The 20209-nt window shown below is 38.2% G+C and overlaps 1 protein-coding gene across 11 annotated transcripts in view; it reads left to right on the top strand.

Annotated features, from left to right (window-relative positions):
• Window positions 1-20209, top strand: part of dmd (dystrophin) — a 199083-nt gene that overhangs the window by 152191 nt on the left and 26683 nt on the right. For all 11 annotated transcript variants that reach the window (XR_006924152.1, XR_006924151.1, XM_046837542.1 and 8 more), the window contains 3 exons: window positions 1845-1910; window positions 3851-4009; window positions 4100-4340. Coding sequence is in view for 9 of the 11 variants with exons in the window: in XM_046837542.1 (XP_046693498.1) it covers window positions 1845-1910; window positions 3851-4009; window positions 4100-4340 (466 nt within the window). In the remaining 2 variants the exon portion in view is untranslated. The remainder of the gene's footprint in view (window positions 1-1844; window positions 1911-3850; window positions 4010-4099; window positions 4341-20209) is intronic.

Genomic DNA, 20209 nt, shown 5'->3' with positions numbered 1-20209 from the left:
CGCTTAATAGTCCGGAAATTACAGTACTCATGTGAGTCATGATATTATTTCATTTATTGCATGTTCTAGCCTTAGATGTAGTAAATTTCAAAATTATTTGGCATTGTGCATGATGATAATTATTTAACTTTTGCATTTAGTAGTTTACATTTTTAAGTCAGTCCTGGTAAAAGCATTTGACAAATAGACAAATGTAAATGATTTGAGCATTAATTTGCAAGTTGCTGTTATGAATAGGTTTTAACACTAGATTTTGTTAAGCCAAGAAAACCATGTATTAGGCAGGTTGTTGTTGTTCATGGGTGGATTTTTTAAAAGCCCAGCAAGCTTTAAAAAATATGTAACTTAAATTTGAAAGTGTAGTTATTTTAAACTTATTTGGAAAATGAAGAATCAATTAAGGTTATATATGTTTTTGAATTTCCAGCCTTCTAAAGCCTTTTTGGAACATTTTGATAAGATAAGATATACCTTTATTCGTCCCAAAGTGGGGAAATTTCTGTGTTACAGCAGCAAAGAAAAAGAAATGTGCAAATATGTTTAAAAAAAAAAAAAAAAGTAGAAACATAATACTGTATATAGAATATACACAACACAATGTATAAACTCAAAAGAAGAAAAAAAAGACCATGAGTATGTAGTTACACTATCAAACATATTTCACACAGGTAATATTGCACGGTTTTTAAATTATTGTTATTGCACGTGTTGCTTAAAAAACTTAGTGTTATTATTGCAGTTAAACAGTAATATCAGTGTATAATTTGGTGAATGGTTTACTGGGATCAGCTCGATTGTAAAGTCTAATCAGCAGGGAGAAAAGACCTTCTGTATCGCTCCTTCAGACACATAAGATGTAACAGTGTGTCACTTAAGGAGCTGCTCAGAGATGAAACTGTTTCATACAGGGGGTGAGAGTCGTTCTCCAGCATTGATGATAGTTTAGCTACCATCCTCCTTTCTCCCACCTCCTGTACAGTTTCCAGGGGAATCCCCAGGACTGAGCTGGCCTTCCTGATCAGCTTGTCCAGTCTCTTCCTGTCTGCAGTAGAGCTGCTGCTGCACCAGCAGACCACACCATAGAAGATGGCTGAGGCCACCACAGAGTCAAAAAAGGTCTTCAGTAGCTCTCCCTGCACTCCAAAAGACCTTAGTCTCCTCAGCAGAAAGAGTCAGCTCTGTCCTTGTTTATAACTTATTATTTATGATATGAGTGCTATTGATTTTGTCTTTAGACTGTGGCTTAGCTCATATGATCAAAATTACAGTTCAAATATGGATTATTTTATTTAATGGGAAGTGTCATGGAAGATGTCAGATGTTTATAAAATTGTTATTTATACAGTCCTAGTTCTCTAGACTGGTGCAAGTAGTTTTTGAGCTAGTATATTTTTTATAATCTAGTGCAATGTTTGTCATAAAGTACCATTACCTTGCTCATTTCTGGTTAATTAATAAGCTTGACCCATACCATGACCCATTGTGCAGGGGCCCTGGAGTGGCAGCTGGGATTTGAACTCATGACCTTTGAGTACACAGCAGCGGTGGTGTTTAACACTTGGGTACCTGTTCATTTGGAATTCACTCTGCATAAATTGAGTAAAGCACACGTTCCAACCTTCAAGCAGAAGAGAACCAATAGTTTCATAACAGATAAAAAAAATGCTAAGCTAGGCACAGGGAATTTCCAGGTGTTACACACCACTGTTCTGAAGTTCTGTAGGACGGGTGAAATAGAACATCAAAATATTATGGGCAGTGGTATTCAAGACCAACATTGGAGAAAATCTCTTCTAGTGCATTTTAAAAAATGACAATAACTTAAATAATTCTGTCTTTTACAGGCTCGCTGAAATGGAAAACAGAAATGGCTCATATGTGAATGAGAATATTTCTCCCAATGAGAGCATGTGAGCTGACATCTTTATTTGTTTTAATATGTTTTATAAAAAATATTTGGTGTGTTTTAATAAGGAATCTGGCTGGGTTATTAACATGTAGACATTTTGGTCAACTAACCACAGATCTTTTGTCGATGTAGGCTCCTCATATCGTCCTGTCTCTTCATGTAATCGCAGACAGACTCTATGCTATTAAGATCAGATCTCTGTGGGGACCAAAATCATCACATCCACTCCTTGTTCTTCTTTACACTTAATGACATTGGCTGTATGTTTGTCATCGTTGTTCCGCTGCAGAATAAATTTTGGGCCAATCAGAGGCCTCCCTTGTGGTACTGCATGATGAATAAGTGTCTGCCTTAGCATTGCGGACACCATTAATCCATACCAAATTTCCAACCCTGTTTGCAGAAATGCGGCCCCAAACTTGCAAGGAACCTCCAGCATATCTTACTGTTACTTGCAGACACTCAATATTATTCCTTTTTCCAGCCATTTGGCAAACAACTTTTTTTGTTGCAACCAAATATTTGAAATGTTTATTCATCATTCTAAAGCACTTAGTGACATCTCTCCAGTTCCTATCTTTTCACAAATAGTTTACTTGTTTGACCCTGTTTCCATTCTTCTATGAAGACCACTGCTCATTCGACTTCTCCAGACAGTCAGACAGACATTGTTGTATCTGAGTCCCACAGGTTTCTGCCAGTTCTTTGCTAATGGCACTGATGGGTATTTTTTTCCCCTAAGTTTAATGGAAGTAAGTATGATGGGTTTTTATCCATTTAGTTTCTTGGCTAACTACTGAGTCTACGTTTCTCATCATTGAGTGTTTCAGCCCAGTCTTCTTTGAGATCTTTGTCTCTGGGAGACCTTGCTAATGCATTATAACTACATTGTGTCTTGTTGCGGTGCTCACTCTTGCCATGGTGCATGACCTGTGACATGAACTGTCCTCTGCAACCTCACCTTTTTTTTTCTTTCTTTTTTTTGTCTATTTTTGCTGGGGCAAAAACGTGTGTTTTTTAGATGAATTTACAGTCGAACCCACTTATCTCAACCTCGGGTAACTCACCAACCCTATTAAGTCGACGTTTTTGAAGCGGAACTGCCAAATTCTCGCTTTGTCTTGGCATTTTTTTAATCGGTTGTGTCGATTTTTTTATGTTGCCGAACCCTAATAACTCGAGCACAAGGGGCGACAAATTTGCTACTTAACGTCGGTTATGTCAGGAATACACGGATTTTGTCGCGGTCATGCTGATCACACACACCTGACTCTCATTTACTCACTCATCCCATCTCCTAGTTAAGCCGCTCACCTCCACACACTCGCGGTCCGTTATTGTTTGTGCATGATCGTATGTGTTGGTTCATGTCGGTCTGTGTAATCGCGTATACGTATCCCGCTACGTACCCTTCTTCTCGAACTCCGCATTCTCTCAACGGCACCCTGGATTACCCCGATCCTGCTGTTTTCCATGTTCACGCTGTCTGCACCACGTTTTTACGTTGCTGCCCAGCGCTGCGCTTTCCATAGCGCGGATCCGTGGATTCTCTACACCAACTGTCCTTATCCGCATTACAGGTTATCTCGATCCGCATGACCAATCAAACAAATCTCAGCAATGCTGTTGTGTAAAAAACCTCCAAAAACACGTGCATGCACATTCTCATTTAATAACGCACATCTTGTACATAAAGAATATCAAGCCATTGATATATTGCTTTTCGTTTATCTTGTCATCGGTTATCTCGACGCTTTTTGACGTCCCCTAGGCCGGCGACGTAACCGGGTTCCACTGTAGTATCGAGCACTGCTCAAAATCTATAGGCATGTTTTAGTGAGATATTAAATATTTGTATTTATTAATATTGTTAAGACATATAAAAGACATATGCATTGGGATTTTTTTTCACGAGTGAAATACGTTTCCTGATTACTATAGGGATGATGAGCATCTACTGATCCAGCACTACTGCCAGAGTCTTAACCAGGCCTCCCCGTTAAACCATCCACAGAGCCCTGCACAGATCCTTATTTCAATGGAGAATGAAGAAAAAGGAGAACTTGAGCGAGTTCTCAATGATCTTGAGCAGGAGAATAGGTTTGACTATTTAAATACATATTCTTTATATTCAAATGCTTAGATACTTGTTACACTGTTGCAATTATTAATCAAATGTCATTGTTGTAGGAGGCTACAGGCAGAATATGATGGACTTAAAAAGGCCCATGACCACAAGGGTTTTTCACCTCTACCTTCACCTCCACCAATGCTACCTGTTTCACCCCAAAATCGTGATGCTGAGCTCATTGCTGAGGCAAAACTACTGAGACAACACAAGGGTCGCTTAGAGGCAAGAATGCAAATTCTGGAAGACCATAACAAGCAGCTTGAGTCTCAGCTTAAGAGGCTTAGACAGCTGCTAGAGCAGGTGGGTAGGACATGACCTCAAAAATACTTGTACAATTTAAGTAAAAAAAATGTATATTTATTTACAAATGCAATTTACATATAAAATATGTGATATGGCCAAATGTATGTGGACACCTCTCACTTACACACATGTGGATCTTCCCAAAACAGTTGCTGCAAACTTTGAAGTACACAATTGTCTTGAAAGTCTTTGTATGCTTTATTAAGATTTCCCTTTACTAGGACTTACTGGCCTTGCCCACTTTTCTTCCAGCATTGCAATGAGATTGTGTGCAAAGCAAGCTCTATAATTGGTCATTGTCAGTGAGTAATAACACGAGTGACCTGCACAGATTTCTGAACTCATTTCAACTTAAGTCTTTTGGGATGAACTGAAACTGTGATTACACACCAGAATTTCTTGCCCAACAATTTAATGCACTTGTGGCTAAAATGACACAAATCTCAATTACCTATTTACTGATATATGTTGGTTCATATAGCAGCAGAAGGGGGATGGGATGTTCAAGGACAAATTCGATCCTCTTCTTAGATTCGATATCTTCTTCTTTCAGCTGCTCCCATTAGGGGTCTTCACTCTTGCAGAGACCCTTTTATCACAAATCACTCCTGCTATCACTCTTCTCCATCCATTCCACCCTGCCTGCACTCTTTTATTCACTTCTCTAACACACTTTTCATTACTTTGCACTGTTGATCCCAGGTACCTGAACCCATCCACCTTCTCCACCTCTGCTCCCTGCAACCGCACCCCTCCACTGTCCTCCCTTTCATTCACACACATGTACTCTGTCTTACTCCTACTGACTTTCATTCCCTTCTCTCCAGCATCTCCACCTCTCCAGGCTCTTCTCCACCTGCTTCCTATTCTCACCACAAATCACAACATCATCCACAAACATCATTGTCCAGGGAGACTCCTGTCTGACTTCGTCCATCGACCTGTCCATCACCACTGCAAATGGGAAAGAGCTCAGAGCCGATCCTTGATGCAGAACAACCTCAACCTTGAACCAGTCTGTCATTCCTACTGCACACTTCACTGCTGTCACACTGTCCTCATACATGTCCTGCACCACCCTCACATACTTCTCTGACACACCTGACTTTCTCACACAGTACCACAACTCCTCTCTCCACCCTGTCGTACGCTTTCTCTAAATCCACAAACACACAATGCAACTCCTTCTGACCTTCTCTATACTTCTCCATCAACATTCTCAAAGCAAATAATGGTGCTGTTCCTTGGCATAAAACCGTACTGTTGCTCACAGATGGTCACCTCTTCTCTCAGCCTGGCTTCCACTACTCTTTAACTTCATGGTGTGACTGATCAACTTTATTCCCCAGTAGTTACTGCAGGTCTGCACATCTCCCTTATTCTTAAAGATTGGTACCAGCACACTCCTTCTCCATTCCTCAGGCATCTTCTCACCTTCCAAAATGTTGTTGTACAATCTGGATTCAAAAGATCTCTCCTAAACATCTCCATGCTTCTACCGGTTCCTGTACTTCTTCATTCCACCACTACGTCTCTTTGTCTTCCTTTTTCTTTCCAGATGTCACAGCAAGTACTTTCCCAGCAGTCTCCTTTATCAGTTCTGCGGTAGTTGCCCAATCATCCAGCACATCTTCAGCACCAACCAGCCCCTGTCTGACTGCTTCCCTGAATCTCATACTACAGTCTTCCTCCTTCAGTTTCCACTATCTTATTCTTCTTTCAGTCTTCACTCTCCTCCTCTTATTCTTCTTCACTTCCAAAACCATCCCACAGATCACCATCCAATGCTGTCTAGCTACACTGTCCCCTGCCAACACCTTACAGTCTCCAAACTCCTTCAGGTTGCATCTTCTGCACAGAATATTTTCCACCTGCGTGCACTTTTATACATCACCCTATGCTCCTCTTAAAATATGAGTATGAATGTCAGATTACCACACACCTTTGACCATATAATATATATTGTATTATATCAACATCATATTAAAGCTTTAAAACTTTTTCCCCCCTTATGATGAAACTTGATATGATGGAAAAAAAATTAACGGTGATGCAATTTTTTGTAATTCTGCCGTTGTATATCACAAATGAAATTGAATAATAGACTTTCATTTTTATTTCAAGAGGTTTAACAAAAATGTTTAGTAATCAATCAGGAATTACTGATATTTTTCAATTAACTCAATTAACAAAATTGTTGAAAGCATATACTTTGTAGTCAGTGAATGCATGAATTCCGGAAACCAATGACACCATCAAATGCTGAGGTTATGCTCACTGAGATACTATGCAAGGTCTTTGGTGAGTTTTTATGCCTTTGGTTTTGTCTTCAGTAAAAGCATGCTCAGTTGGTTTTATTGCTATGCAGGTTAAGATTTTTATTTGCCTTAAGCTGTTGAGCTGCGTTTTATAGCACGTTTTAGGTCGTTATATTTCTGTACTGTAAAGCAGTTGTTGCATTTACACTTCATCTTGCTGTTTGTTCCATCAACCAACTGAATATTAGGCTAGTGACTGAGATCAAAATAATGAGAGGGAAAGGGACATTTGTGGGTGGTGCACAGGAATCTGTTTGTCTGACAGAATGCTGAATACAGGGGCAAGTTAAAGCTTAGAACTCAAACAGTCAAACTATGCACAAACAATAGTTAACAGCTTTCTTCTTAGATGTGGACAGTTTTAAGTTGAGTTATTCATGTTGCTCTGAAGAGAAGTGTCCTGGGAAGGAATTTAATGAAAAACATTTTATTGTGTTTAATAGTCATCCAAAGGGGTTTACAGCTGTTTTGCCTACCTTTTGAATATGCAATTTTAATTTTCTGGAAAATAAAACAAATGAACAAATGCACTGTTGCTGGATGAAGTGGGTCCCTGGTGGTCTAGTGGTTAGGATGCGGCGCTCTCACCACTGTGGCCCGGGTTTGATCCCCGGTCAGGGAACTGACCCCAGCCACTCTTAGTGCCGGTCCCAAGCCCGGATAAATGGGGAGGGTTGTGTTAGGAAGGGCATCCAGCATAAAAACATGTACCAAATCAAACATGCGGATGAGCCGCTGTGGCGACCCTTGATGGGAGAAGCCGAAAGAAAGCTTATTGTTGCTGGATGAAATTAGTCTTTGTTATTGTCTAAATATAAGGCAAGACATCATTTTTTATTATGTGTATTGTTTTACTTCTATAAATGTGACAGGACAGTAGCCGGTGAGCTATCAATGTATAGTGCCTACACTGTTTACATTTTCACTAGTAAAACTTAATAATTTTGATTCCATTGAAGCAATATAAAAATAAATCCATTGAAGCAATATAAAAATGATTCCATTGAAGCAAATCTGAAGAAGCACTACATTGTATCTAGGTTTACACCTTCTGGAGGTTAGAAGTGCTGTTTATTCCAGTAAAAAATGAGCAAGTCTAGTGTCTAGTAAGAAACAGCAAAACATGTATATGTATTCTTGAGAATTCCCATATATTTCTTAAGATAGCACAAAAAAATTATATAGTTATTTCATTCGAGCATAACTACCATATTTTCCGGACTATAAGCCGCAACTTTTTTTCACGCTTTGAACCCCGCGGCTTAAACAACGAAGCGGCTAATTTATGAATTTTTATGGGGTTTTTCCCGGTTTTACAAGCGTCATGCCACCAAAAAACTGAGCCCAATAACATTAGACCAATGCCAATGCAGATTGCTGAACGGGTTCAGGTAAACCAATGAAACTCTTTATATTAAATCAGATGCGCTCCCACTGAATCGGGCCGCACCACATCATAAGTATGAATGAGGTTCCTCTGACGTTTGATCTGCCGCTCACTCGGACTGTCTACAGGAAATGCGAATCATTCGTCACGCTGAAAACAACCGGGCATGAAAACACACTTCATCTGTGTTCTGAGCTGCACGGCATCGGGAGAAAAGATTCACCGATGGTGATTTTTAAACGCACGACGATGCAAAAAGATAAACTCTCGAGAGAAATTGTTGTGAAAAGAAGGAGGAAGACAGTGAACAATGACTTTCTTGGTAGGCTACTGTTTAGATACAAGTCGTGTAACAAACACTGTTTTTCGTTAAAGCCTGTGTAAAGTTCATTAGTTTCAGTGTAGAAAATTCAGCAGGTGCATCTTATATTTGGGTGCGTTTAATATTCCGGAAATAATTTTTTTGTCATCTCAAGAAATACATGGGAATTCTCAAGAACACATATACATGTCTTGCTGTTATCTCTCTAGAGGTTTTTCTATAATTACACACTCATATGTGCCTCCACCGAACTGCAGTATGTAATCTGTATGTAATAATCATCTTACAAACATTCAAAGAAAAACTTTGCATTATAACCTCCTAATACCAAGCTTGTTCAAATTTTCTGTTTTCTTTCTTTCTTTCTTTCTTTCTTTCTTTCTTTCTTTCTTTCTTTCTTTCTTTCTTTCTTTTCTTTTTTTTCTTTCTTGATATTCGGGTCTTATACACCTAAATTTATTGGCAGAGGCTATATACAACCAATAGAATTCAAGATACAAAATTATAATTATATTATGTTTTACATTAGAGGTGTTGAATTTGTTCGGCTATGGTGCATTGCGATGCGAACGTGGATGATTATGCATTGATGCAATAATATCATAATTGATTATAGCCTACTGACATCATTCATCCCATACACACTTGTCCCCCTAGTTCAAAATAACAGACGGAGGCGAAACACAGAGGCAAGTTATAAAAAAATGCACCCAGCATGCTAAAATCTGAGATCTCTGCATATACTGGCTTTTATGAACAAACTGGTAATCACGAACTGGACAAGGCACACTGTGTGCACAACACACAAATGAAATATGTAGGGAATACCATTAAACCACGTTAGCCATTTTCACCATGCTGACGCCTACAGTGACAAAATGGATTTAGCTCAGCCAAAAATAGCTAAAAAAAAAAGATCAACTTTGCCACCCAAGAAAAAGTAAAGAAAATTACTAGATCTGTAGCAAATTTTATAGCGCTTATAAATTTTACGGTCTTATTCTGTGGTGGACATCCCTGGGCTTCCTCACTTATTGAATATAAGCTCCTGTCATGCAGCCACTTTACAGAAAATACCTGAACTCTACCACGAAACCAAAGCTCAGGTAATGCCATCAATAAGCCTAGCTAATCGAGTGGCAATAACATGATTCTTGGATGACTATTGTTATGTAACAATAAAGACACAATAAATTAGCGAGGACTGACAGATCATGTTTCATGCTGTAAACAGGAGCGGTTTATGAATCTCACATGGGTGCTAATTTGGCAGAGGTATTGTCTCATGTCATCGAGGAATGGCAGCTATCAGATAAAGACATGTTGCAGAAGACCCAGGAGAAAATAGTATATATACATTAAATTTAGTGTTCAGCAGAGGTGGCAAAAGTACACTGATCCTTAAGTAGAAGTACAGATACTCATGTTTTAATATACTCGGGTAAAAGTTGAAGTACTGATTAAACTTTTTTACTCAAGTGAAAGTAAAGAAGTCTTGGCTCTGACTTGTACTTCAGTAAAAAGTAGTTATTACTTCTACCTGTTTTAGCTGTTAACTGGACCTCACATCATATTAATTAGATATAAATTAGATAGATAGATAGATAGATAGATAGATAGATAGATAGATAGATAGATAGATAGATAGATAGATAGGTAGGTAGGTAGGTAGGTAGGTAGGTCGGTCGGTCGGTCGGTCGGTCGGTCGGTCTTAATTGTCATCGTATAGTACAGGTACACAGCAACGAAATGCAGTTTGGCATCTACCAGAAGTGCAAAAGGTAGCAATCATGCAAATAGTGAAGATAAATATGTAGCATATGTACAGCATGTGATATATATGTAAGCATATGTACAGTGATTAAATATAAAGGCTATAACAGTGCAGAGACGTGTGGACATCATTGAGAGCCTTTGATATGTTTCCACACGGACAGTTAATGAGGTGACACCGGAGAAAGTGCACCTCTTCAAGTCAAGTCAAGAAGCTTTTATATATAATCATAGACATTTACCAGATTTGAATGATGAATTGTTTTTATCTGTACGATCAGTAAAGACAGTAATTTAAGTTCGTGTTGCCTTTATGAGGGAAAAACCCACAAAACGCCACCTAGAGGATTAATTGTGTAAAACATGGCGGATTTGGTGTTTGATTTGAGACTTGGCGCAGAAATAAAACAAAAGTTTACTAATTAAAATAATTTTTATCTGGAGTTTATTTATTTATTTTATATCTAAGTAAAGAAGGGACGTCGTGAATAAATGTATTTTTTTCCGAAGGTTTTAATTTCGCCTCTTTTATATTTAGTTATTTATTTATGTATTTACATTTTTTATAAAAATGGTAAAAACGGAAATGCGCGCTGAATTGATAATAATAATAATAATAATAATAATAATAATAATAATAATAATAACATTTAGTGCCAAGTTTAAATGTATATATTAATACAAAACTAATTAAAAATGTTGTTACCGAATGAATGTGTCCAGGCTGAAGATCCACATATAGAACACAAGCAGAGAAAATATGATAATGATCAGGAAAGTCTCTGTTCTCAGTCACTGACTCCCTCTGTCTCATCCATGTGAACCCCAAACTTCTCACTGCCTTCTGCCTGCTGATTCTTATCTTCATAAACTAGTCTACATCTGTGGTGAGTGAGAGTCAGGACTTTATACACCAGCGGATTGAAAAAGACGCGCAGTAACAGGAAAGCGGTTGTTCGGCTGAAATCGGTGCGCAGTGAAAATAAAAAAAATATTTCACCAAATCAATGGATTAAAAGTAAAGTAACGAGCCGGTTTTTAAAATGTAAGAAGTAAAAAGTACAGATATTTGTTTAAAAATGTAATGATTAAAAGTAAAAAGTTGTCTGAAAAATAAATAGTGCAGTAAAGTACTGATACCAGAAAAATCTACGTAAGTACAGTAACGAAGTATTTGTACTCTGTTACTTCCCACCTCTGGCGTTCGGTGGTAATAAACACATTGCAGAGATTTTATTTGTATTAATTTATTTCAAATGTTATAACGTCACTCTAGTGGACAAAAGGATTTTGATGTTTTTAAATGGAAACTATTTTTATATTCATTTTTTATTGTGTTTGACATTTTCCTAATTTTTTCACATTTATTTATTTATTTTCAATAATATTTTCACCACTATTTGACATTTAACCCAAGGTTTTGTTTTCGCATCCGTGCATTCTGCATCTGTTAGTATTTGAAATGTCCATTATTTGAGACGAATGTTTTGTATTTCCCTAAATCTTTCATCTGAGTATTGTAAGGTTCTTTTTGAAAATTGTTGTAAGGTCTGGCTGTCTTGTCTGTACTTAATTCATGAGTTGGTTATTGTAAAAGCAAGTCCACTTCCTTGTGTAGCTGGACAGTCTAAGCTAAGCATTCAATCACAATACATTAGTACATCAAGTACATCAGTGTTCCTCTTGGGAATGTCTCAGTCAAATGCCATATTGTATTTTCACCTATTCCCATTGCCTGGTCTTGAGTGAAGGTGTTTTTTCCTGGTAAGTCTCAAAATCCAATACAAGGCTTATTAGACTTGCCAGGACAAACACCTTTAACACTGTTGGATTTTGTTTGCCAGGAGCAAACTGACAAACAGGACACCAGCCTGCAAAGGGGAATCATTTGCTCATCCATGCAAACCTTTGCTGGCCTTGGTTCAATCAACCTCTCTTCATAAAAGTCCTTAGCTTTCCGAAGCAGATCATTCTTTTATTTTCTGACACATTTAGCTCATTTACAATTTTTAGTGAAGATCTGTTTTTTAATTAGTTAAGACCTATTTTGGCCCAGAAAGGATGGCAGCAAAGCAGCAAATTCCCTTTGTCATGATCAACCTCATATGGCTCCTCCTCCACTGAGCTATCATTTCCACCAGTCATCATCATCATCCTCACACTCTCTCCATCATTTGACAAATCTATGTCTGAATCGCGTTCAATGATTTTATACAGAATCTTCTCAGCCTCTGTCATAGAACTGTCAACTACAACAAAATGAAATGATCAGAAGTACAAAGTCCTGATGTACACTGCAGTGTACATTTATAAATTAACTGTTTTTTAATCGAAATAAATAGGCTTAACTCTGAAAATTAACTCACATATGGGTGAGAAGCTTTCTTATTAGAAACAAAGAATATTGTTTAAAAACATTTTACTTACAAATATCATGCTTTAGCTTTTTTTATTCCATAAAATGTGCTCCTCCCGAGGGTGGCAATTTTGAAATGATAGAATGAGGGATTTGGCAAGGTCACACCTCCAGTGGGCGGAAAGTGGCGGAAAAAACATGGGTACGGAGCGCTGCCACGGGTTGAAGAGACGCTTGCCAGCTATCTCTCTCCCGGGATTGCCTCCTCCCTTAAGACCCAGACACTACCCATGAAGCCCCTACTTAATACGTCGGTGCTTGTGGGTAAAGCGTATGATTTAGCAGGTCAAGCCGCTGCATCCCTGTACACCATGGCGGTGTTACAGGCGTATCAGGCTGACCAGCTGCATGAGCTGGATGTGCCCTGGGTGGCCATGATCATGAGCTCTGCCGCACGGCCGATCTGGCCCTCAGAGCCACCAAAGAGACCGCTTAGGCCATTGGCCGGTCTATGGCTGCCCTGGTGTCTATAGAGGGGCACCTGTGGCTCACTCTGTCAGAAATGCCTGATAAAGACAGGGCCATCTTGAAGGAGTGGTAGCTCAGTGGTTAAGGCTCTAGGTTACTGATCGGAAGGTCAGGTATTGCCAAGCTGCCACTCTTGGGCCCTTGAGCAATGCCCTTAACCCTCTGTGCTCCAGGGGCCCTGCGCTCTGACCCCAGCTTCAGAGCAAGCTGCGATATGCGAAGAACAAATTTTACTGTGCTTTAATGAATATTTATGATGTAAGGATGGTCAGATCTGTTCATGATCCCAGATCCTAAGAACTGCCATGCAACTTAATGAGGCCAGACCCCGAGAACTACCATGCAACAAAACAATAAACCTTCTAATCTGAGGAAAGGATCTCTTTGATCTGAGGAGAGAAAGCCATTTGTTCAGCTGCCCAGTCACCCATCCTTGAGCCTCCTCTTTCCCTCCTGGGGAGATGGCCGGGTCATGGAAAGGTGACTTAGAAGGTCCCGGAATTCAAGCTACTTTACTTGCATAATGTAATAATTACTTCTTAGGAATGCTTTCATTTTACTTTCACATGTTTGGTATCATTTTAAAGGTCTCAGTGTGTTTGGAAATATGATCTCAGTCCCATATCAGTAGAACAGACCTCAGGTTTGGGGAATTTCTGTCCTACTGACATAAGGGTTGCCCTGGAGAAGATCCTTACTGGGTGGTCTAGGTGACATTTGGTTTTTAGGTCACATCCTGTCCCAAGAAAGGGTTTGCAAAGCTTTTATCACTTTGAATTTACAAGTGTTTACGATGGTTTGGGTATTTAAGGAAATTTGGCGAAACACTCAGGGAAGCATTCTGTAGTCAGAACTTCCCACACATTCTCTGTGTGTCTCCATTGCCAGGTACAGTAACTCTTTAACAATTCTTTAGTAAACTGCAATGCTAAAATATTTGTTTTATGCTGATCATGTTATGTAACTTTCTTTTATTATTTGTTTTAGATGTGACATTTGTTTATTGATTATTGCCTGGCAAATAAATGTAAAATTCTTGATTAACTCTGAAATTTCCTGAAATCATTTATATCTAGTTGATTATGTAGTCTGGTGTTACCGCAAATCTATGACCAGGATAGTACAAACTGAAGGCTCATGAACGGATGGAGCATAGAGCACAACGTCTGAGACCTTCTGATTTCTGACTATCACTGACAAGTTATAACTAAGTGGCTAAATACATTATTCTTTATGCATGAGCAAGCATTGAGCGGCCTACTTAAAGAATATTAGTTTACCGTTATATCCTCTGACTAAGGTACAGTCTGGCGAGTTTGTGTCCGTGAGCATGTGTAGCGGCTATCACTGACTTAGCAATTTATGACCAAGTAACTAAATCAATAGTTCTTTATGAATGAGCAAGAATTGTGCGGCCTACTTAAAGAATATTAGTTTAGCGGTATATCCTCTGTCTAAGATAGCCAATGTGTCTCCATGAGCAGGTATCGTTAGCCAAGCACAAGGCTCTAAGCGACTCCAGGACCATAATGAATGATTAATAGAAAAGCTGGAATGCTTAGAATAATCTATTAAAATTAAAAAAGTACAACCAATAAGGTGATCAGCTTGAAATAGAGATATTCAAGTTAAGTATTTATTATAAATTGGAGTCAGATTAGAGGTTAACATTGGATTTATGTACCAAAGTGCAATCCATTTGAGTAATCCTTAATAGCTGTGCGAGAAAGACAAACACACAGCATACCTTCACCCACACCAGTGGATTCCGTTGTTGGGCCACTGGATGGGCACCCTACAGTGACAAATAAAGGCTATTCCGTTTGGCCTTGCCCTTTCAACCCGCACCTTCACAAAATGTTTTGATGCGGCTCTGGTTTCCCCGAGACTTCAGAGCATCCGCATCCGCAACTATATTGGCCATTGTTTGCGATTCGGCAAAGCCCAGGTGGATCTGTTTGCATCTCAAGAGATGTCGTACTGTCTCCTCTGTTCTCGCTTACTCCTCCAGCCTACTCTAGAGTGCCCTCGGTCGACCCACAACCTGTAAGGTTACCTCCATTTCAGGCCCCAGACCAGGAGAATTAAACTGGCTGTGTCCGGTACGCGCACTGGAGAAAATCTGATCAACTGCTTGTCTGCTACGGCCCTCCGAGGAGTGGCCTCCCTGCTAATAAGCAGACAATGAGCAGATGTATCATTGATGCCATTGCATCATCCTATGAGTCCTTTGGTCTCCCTGCTCCATTTGGGGTCAGAACTCACGCAAAGACCTCAAAGGCTTGGTCCTCTGGAGTAACCTTTCAAGACATTTGCAATGCTGCAGGCTAGTTCACCCCCCGACCTTTCTCCGGTTTTAGAGCCTGGACCGCAGTGCCTCTCCTTTCTATTCAGGAACTGTACTTCCATGGAGTAGATCAAATACAAAGGGAGTTCATATATATCTGACTGCTTTTGTTCATTGATAAATGTAGCTATGTGCAGTAATAATAAATATTGTGGATGCAATGCATCATGAAATTGAATTTAATCGAATCATTGACATAATAATCGGAATCGAATCGAATTGTGAAGATTCACATCCCTATTTTTCATGCTGATCAAACACGAGTAATTGTGTAAAATCTGTTAAATAATGATCACGTTATGTTTCCAAGGTTCATTATCATTCCATTAGTGCTGCACGATTAATTGTATCGCAATCGCAATGTCCGCTTGTGTGATTATATGACAGCAAATGTCGTGGTTTAATTAAATAAATAAGAACATGTGTAAACAAATACTTTCTGAGAACAGTTTGCAGATTTTCCACACCGCTAACAAAACAAAAAAGACCAAATAGTCTAAATTTAGGCAGTGCACGTGTGACGTGTGTGGTCACATGACTTTCCAGTGTGCAGCACAGAGACCAGGTAAAGGTGGATGCCGAGTAGACCGACAAGGAACTGCTAGCCAAACAAAAAAACGCTACCTCTGTTATGTGACAATATTTTAGCTTTTAGGTTCAAATAAATTAAATTAAAGGATTTTTCCCAAATCGTGCAGCGATCCTTTACATCTGTGAGCACTATTTTAGCCTTTTCAACTATACATATATAAAGTAAACTTTTAAACTGGATTTGACTTATAAGCATCTTATTTTATGTAATTTACTTGAATTAAAAATGTCTTTGTATCAAACAAAACAGCCTTAGTGTAACGGAAAGTGCAAGCAAGTAGTTTCAAATCTGACAAAGTGCTGCATGCTTAATGGCTTGTGGGAAAAAGAAAATACACCCTCCTCTGATAAAGTTTTTTTCATGGCCTATAAAACAATAGTCTTTACCAAGAGTTCTATATCCGATTCAGTAATCTACTAAAGCAGAACATTTGGCTCTTACTGTCCTGGAGTTCACTGGTGTGTGTCTACATCAAGCGTAGAAGCACGGACATCAATCATGACTTTATATAATTTTAAATCCAACCATCAGACTAAAGGTCAGTTTTCCACTGATCTAATTTCCATTACTTGTGTTTCTTGACGCAAGCTGGTCTCTTCTGCTTGTTGTTCTTGTTGACTCGCACTGTCTCCTCTGTACAGTGAATGTTGAAATATGTCTGCCACTTGAACTATGAGATGCATTCATGTTAATTGGTAGTTTCTAAAGCTGGTGATTCTAATAAACTTATCCTTTGCAGCAGAGGTAGCTTTTGCTTTTGTAAGATGGTCCTCATGATAGTCTGTTTCATCATTTGGTTTTTAAGATGGACTGACTGACTTTTTTAAAGTAATGATGTCTTCTTTTTTATTTAACTGAGGGTTTCTTGCCATAATATGGATTTTCACAGTAGTTGTAGTAGCACGAATAGGTTAGTAGTACTGTATGTCACTTACCACATTAATCAATTCTGTTTCTGTGCTGTGATGAGGCTCAGTCCTAATTGATAAACTTAAAGAATGTTCCTTCTGTGAAGTTAAGAGTTGTGCTGAAACCTTTTCTAGTATATTGTGGATAAAGGGGAGGTTTGATATTGGTCGATAGTTGGACCAGTGCTAAGGAAAGTATCTATTATTTTTATCTCTGATTGATTCTGGTATTATATGTTTAAAGAAAAATGTAGACATGGAATTTTAGTATACATGGTAATGATTTTGATGAGGAAATTACTTTGGTCTTTTGGAGAAGAAAAACACTCCGGTTGCAGATGAACAACACCAGATATCCCACTGGCATCATTTATTTTCACAAAAATAAAGCCAAAATTAAAAGATGTGTGAAAAAGTATACTTTTACCTTTACTGCTTCCATAGCTTTTAAGATGGTAAGTTAATTGATCACCTCTATGACCACCTCTGTGAAATCCCAAGTTTTAGCAGTTTGCTGGTTAACACAACACCAAGGAGTGTATTACATAAGCAATGATATCAGCAATGATCATCGAGAAGCAATCTGGAAAGTGTTAAAAGGCAATTTCAAGCAATTTTAGATTCAAATATTCTACAGTAAGGAAGATTATTCACCAGTGGAAAACATCCAATACAATCTTCGCAGGAATTAGGTCCCCAGTAGGGGAAACCAAGCACATCGAGTCAAATTTCAGATCTTATCTGAATTGAAATACCGTGGCAGGAGCTTGAGAGAACCGTGAATAAAAAAATGCCTGCAAACTAAAGCAACTTTGTAAAGACGAGTGAGCCAAAATTTCCCCGCAATGATGTGAAGGACTGATAGTCATACAAAACACTATCACTTAAATCTCTATTTCGGCTTTTTTTTTTATTATTTCTTTATGGGAATATCTTCTAAAATATCTTCTTTAATGGGAAATCTTCGAATTATGTCAGACCATATTTTCATGTACCGGCCTTTAAGGTGTGGCGGATAAATACAACAAAATAAAATTATACAACCGGCATAAACACTGGTATTATAATAATAAACGTAAATCCACTTTGTTGTTTTTTGATCATTTTGCTAGCTTGTAGCTTGAAATGTGTTAGCAGCCAGAGCAGCCCCTTTAAGAAGTTAGTGGATGGAGGTAAGACATGTGACCGAGGCAAGCATCTTGACAATGCATCAAGAGTAAGTCATAGACAGATGTGGCGGAGAGAATCGGGTAATTTTTCAAAATAAAACATCATTAAAAATTTGATAATAAATAAAAGGAAATAATGTAAGTTATGTATTATTTCTGTTCGGCTCGGTACCAATTGGGGTTGGGGTTTGGGACCACTGGTCTAATTAATGAACAAATTTTGCCACTGAAAAAATTCATGGTCAATGTATTTTACATGTTCACATAGTGTAAATTGGTGCACTTGTTTCTGTGGTTAATTTGGCTACATAATTAAAAAAAGTCTTTTTTTTTGTTTATCTTCTACTAGGGTAAAGAAATACCTTTTTTGGGTTCAGAAGATTGCTTCCATTCTCTTTGAAATACTATTATTTTGATGCCATTTATGTTCACATTTTAATGTGGTCTGTTTTGAGGTGCTTGTATGATCGTAATTATCACGTTCATTTTTTTCTCTTGAATTGTTTTTCTTTCAAGAAGGCCTTCATTATCTAGAGTGTAGCAGAACTTGATTCTAAGGATTAAGCATATATTTTAAGCATGTATTTATCTCAAGGAACAGCGATAACCTCAACATTGTGAAAGCTGAGTGACTGTCCTTACTGGGTTAACTGTTCTATTCTGTGCTGTACTGCAAGAAATTAAGTGTTAGACACACAGTGGGACTTCCATCGATGAGCTTTGGCATTGCAATTATGTTGCCAAGCTGCTATAGAAGCATATAGGTCGCAAAATTAATTTTAAAATGCAACTTGCAATGCACTATTCAAAGTGGCATTGAGAAATGTATTTGTTTATTTTAAAAAATAAAATGGAAATTTAGTTACCGTAATTTCCGGACTATTAAGCGCACCCAAATATAAGCCGCACCCACTGAATTTTACAAAGATTTTTATTTTAAACATAAATAAGCCGCACCTGTCTATAAGCCTACATTGAAACTAATACACTTTACACAGGCTTTAACCAAACAGTATCCTACCAAGAAAGTCATTGTTCACTGTCTTCCTCCTTCCTTTCACACCAATTTCTCTCGGGAGTGTTTCTTTTGGCATCGTCATGCGTTTAAAAATCACCATCGGTGAAGCTTTTCTCCCGATGCCGTGCAGCTCAGAACACAGGTGAAGTGTTGTTTTCAGCGTGACGAATGATTCGAATTTCCTGTTTACAGTCCGAGTGAGCGGCAGGTCAAACATCAGAGGATCATCATCCATATTTATACATATTTATATAATTTTATTGGTTCACCTGGACCCTTTCGGCAATTTCATTGGTCTAATGTTATGGGGCTCAGTTTTTTGGCATGAAGTTTGTGAAACCAGGAAAAACCCAGGAAAAATCCATAAATTAGCCGCTTCGATGTTTAAGCCACGGGGTTCAAAGCGTGAGAAAAAGTAGCGACTTATAGTCAGTCCGGAAAATACGGTATATAATTTACAATTGCCAGTAGTTATATATATTAAAACAGTAGTTTTAATATGTAAATTACATACTAATTATAACACATTCTAAGTTGCAAAATGAAAAAAGAATTTACCCAAATTGATTTGATATTTGTAAGCTGACCACGCCCACTCCGTCATGGCAAGGTGTGTTTACAGCATTTCCAGGCAACACAACCATGCATTAGCATAGCTGTAGTTATGCATGCAGGCAGTTCATTGCATGCAGTTGTTCTAGCAGGTTCTCCCATTTCTATGAAGTGCTTTTGATACTTTATGACCATTGGATTATTGGTTTTCATTTCTCAGTCCAGATATTTGTACAAAACATCACTGTTGAGCTTCTGGGATTTTCATACACAAATGTCTCTCTATATATATATATTCTATAATTTATCATATATATTATAAATTATAATATAATATATTATCTGTGTGAATTCTAGAGACTTTTGTGCATAAACATCCCAGAAGCTCAACAGTCTGAAATACTCCTAGTAATACATATTTTACCCACAAATATTTTTAAGGTCAAATCTGTATCGTTAATGCATCAAAGTATAGTACAATGCATATTTGAATGCACTGTACTCCTGCAACATGATTGGAGAAATGCATGAATTTGCAGGTCTCTCAAAGTGGTCAGTGAGTGTATATTCTAAACATTGCTAAACACCCATCTCCT

The sequence above is a fragment of the Silurus meridionalis genome, chromosome 24 (assembly GCF_014805685.1).
Source record: "Silurus meridionalis isolate SWU-2019-XX chromosome 24, ASM1480568v1, whole genome shotgun sequence".
NCBI classification, from domain to species: Eukaryota; Metazoa; Chordata; class Actinopteri; order Siluriformes; family Siluridae; genus Silurus; species Silurus meridionalis.
The sequence above is the reverse complement of the archived record's forward strand: the minus strand, read 5'-3'. Positions and strand labels throughout refer to the sequence as shown.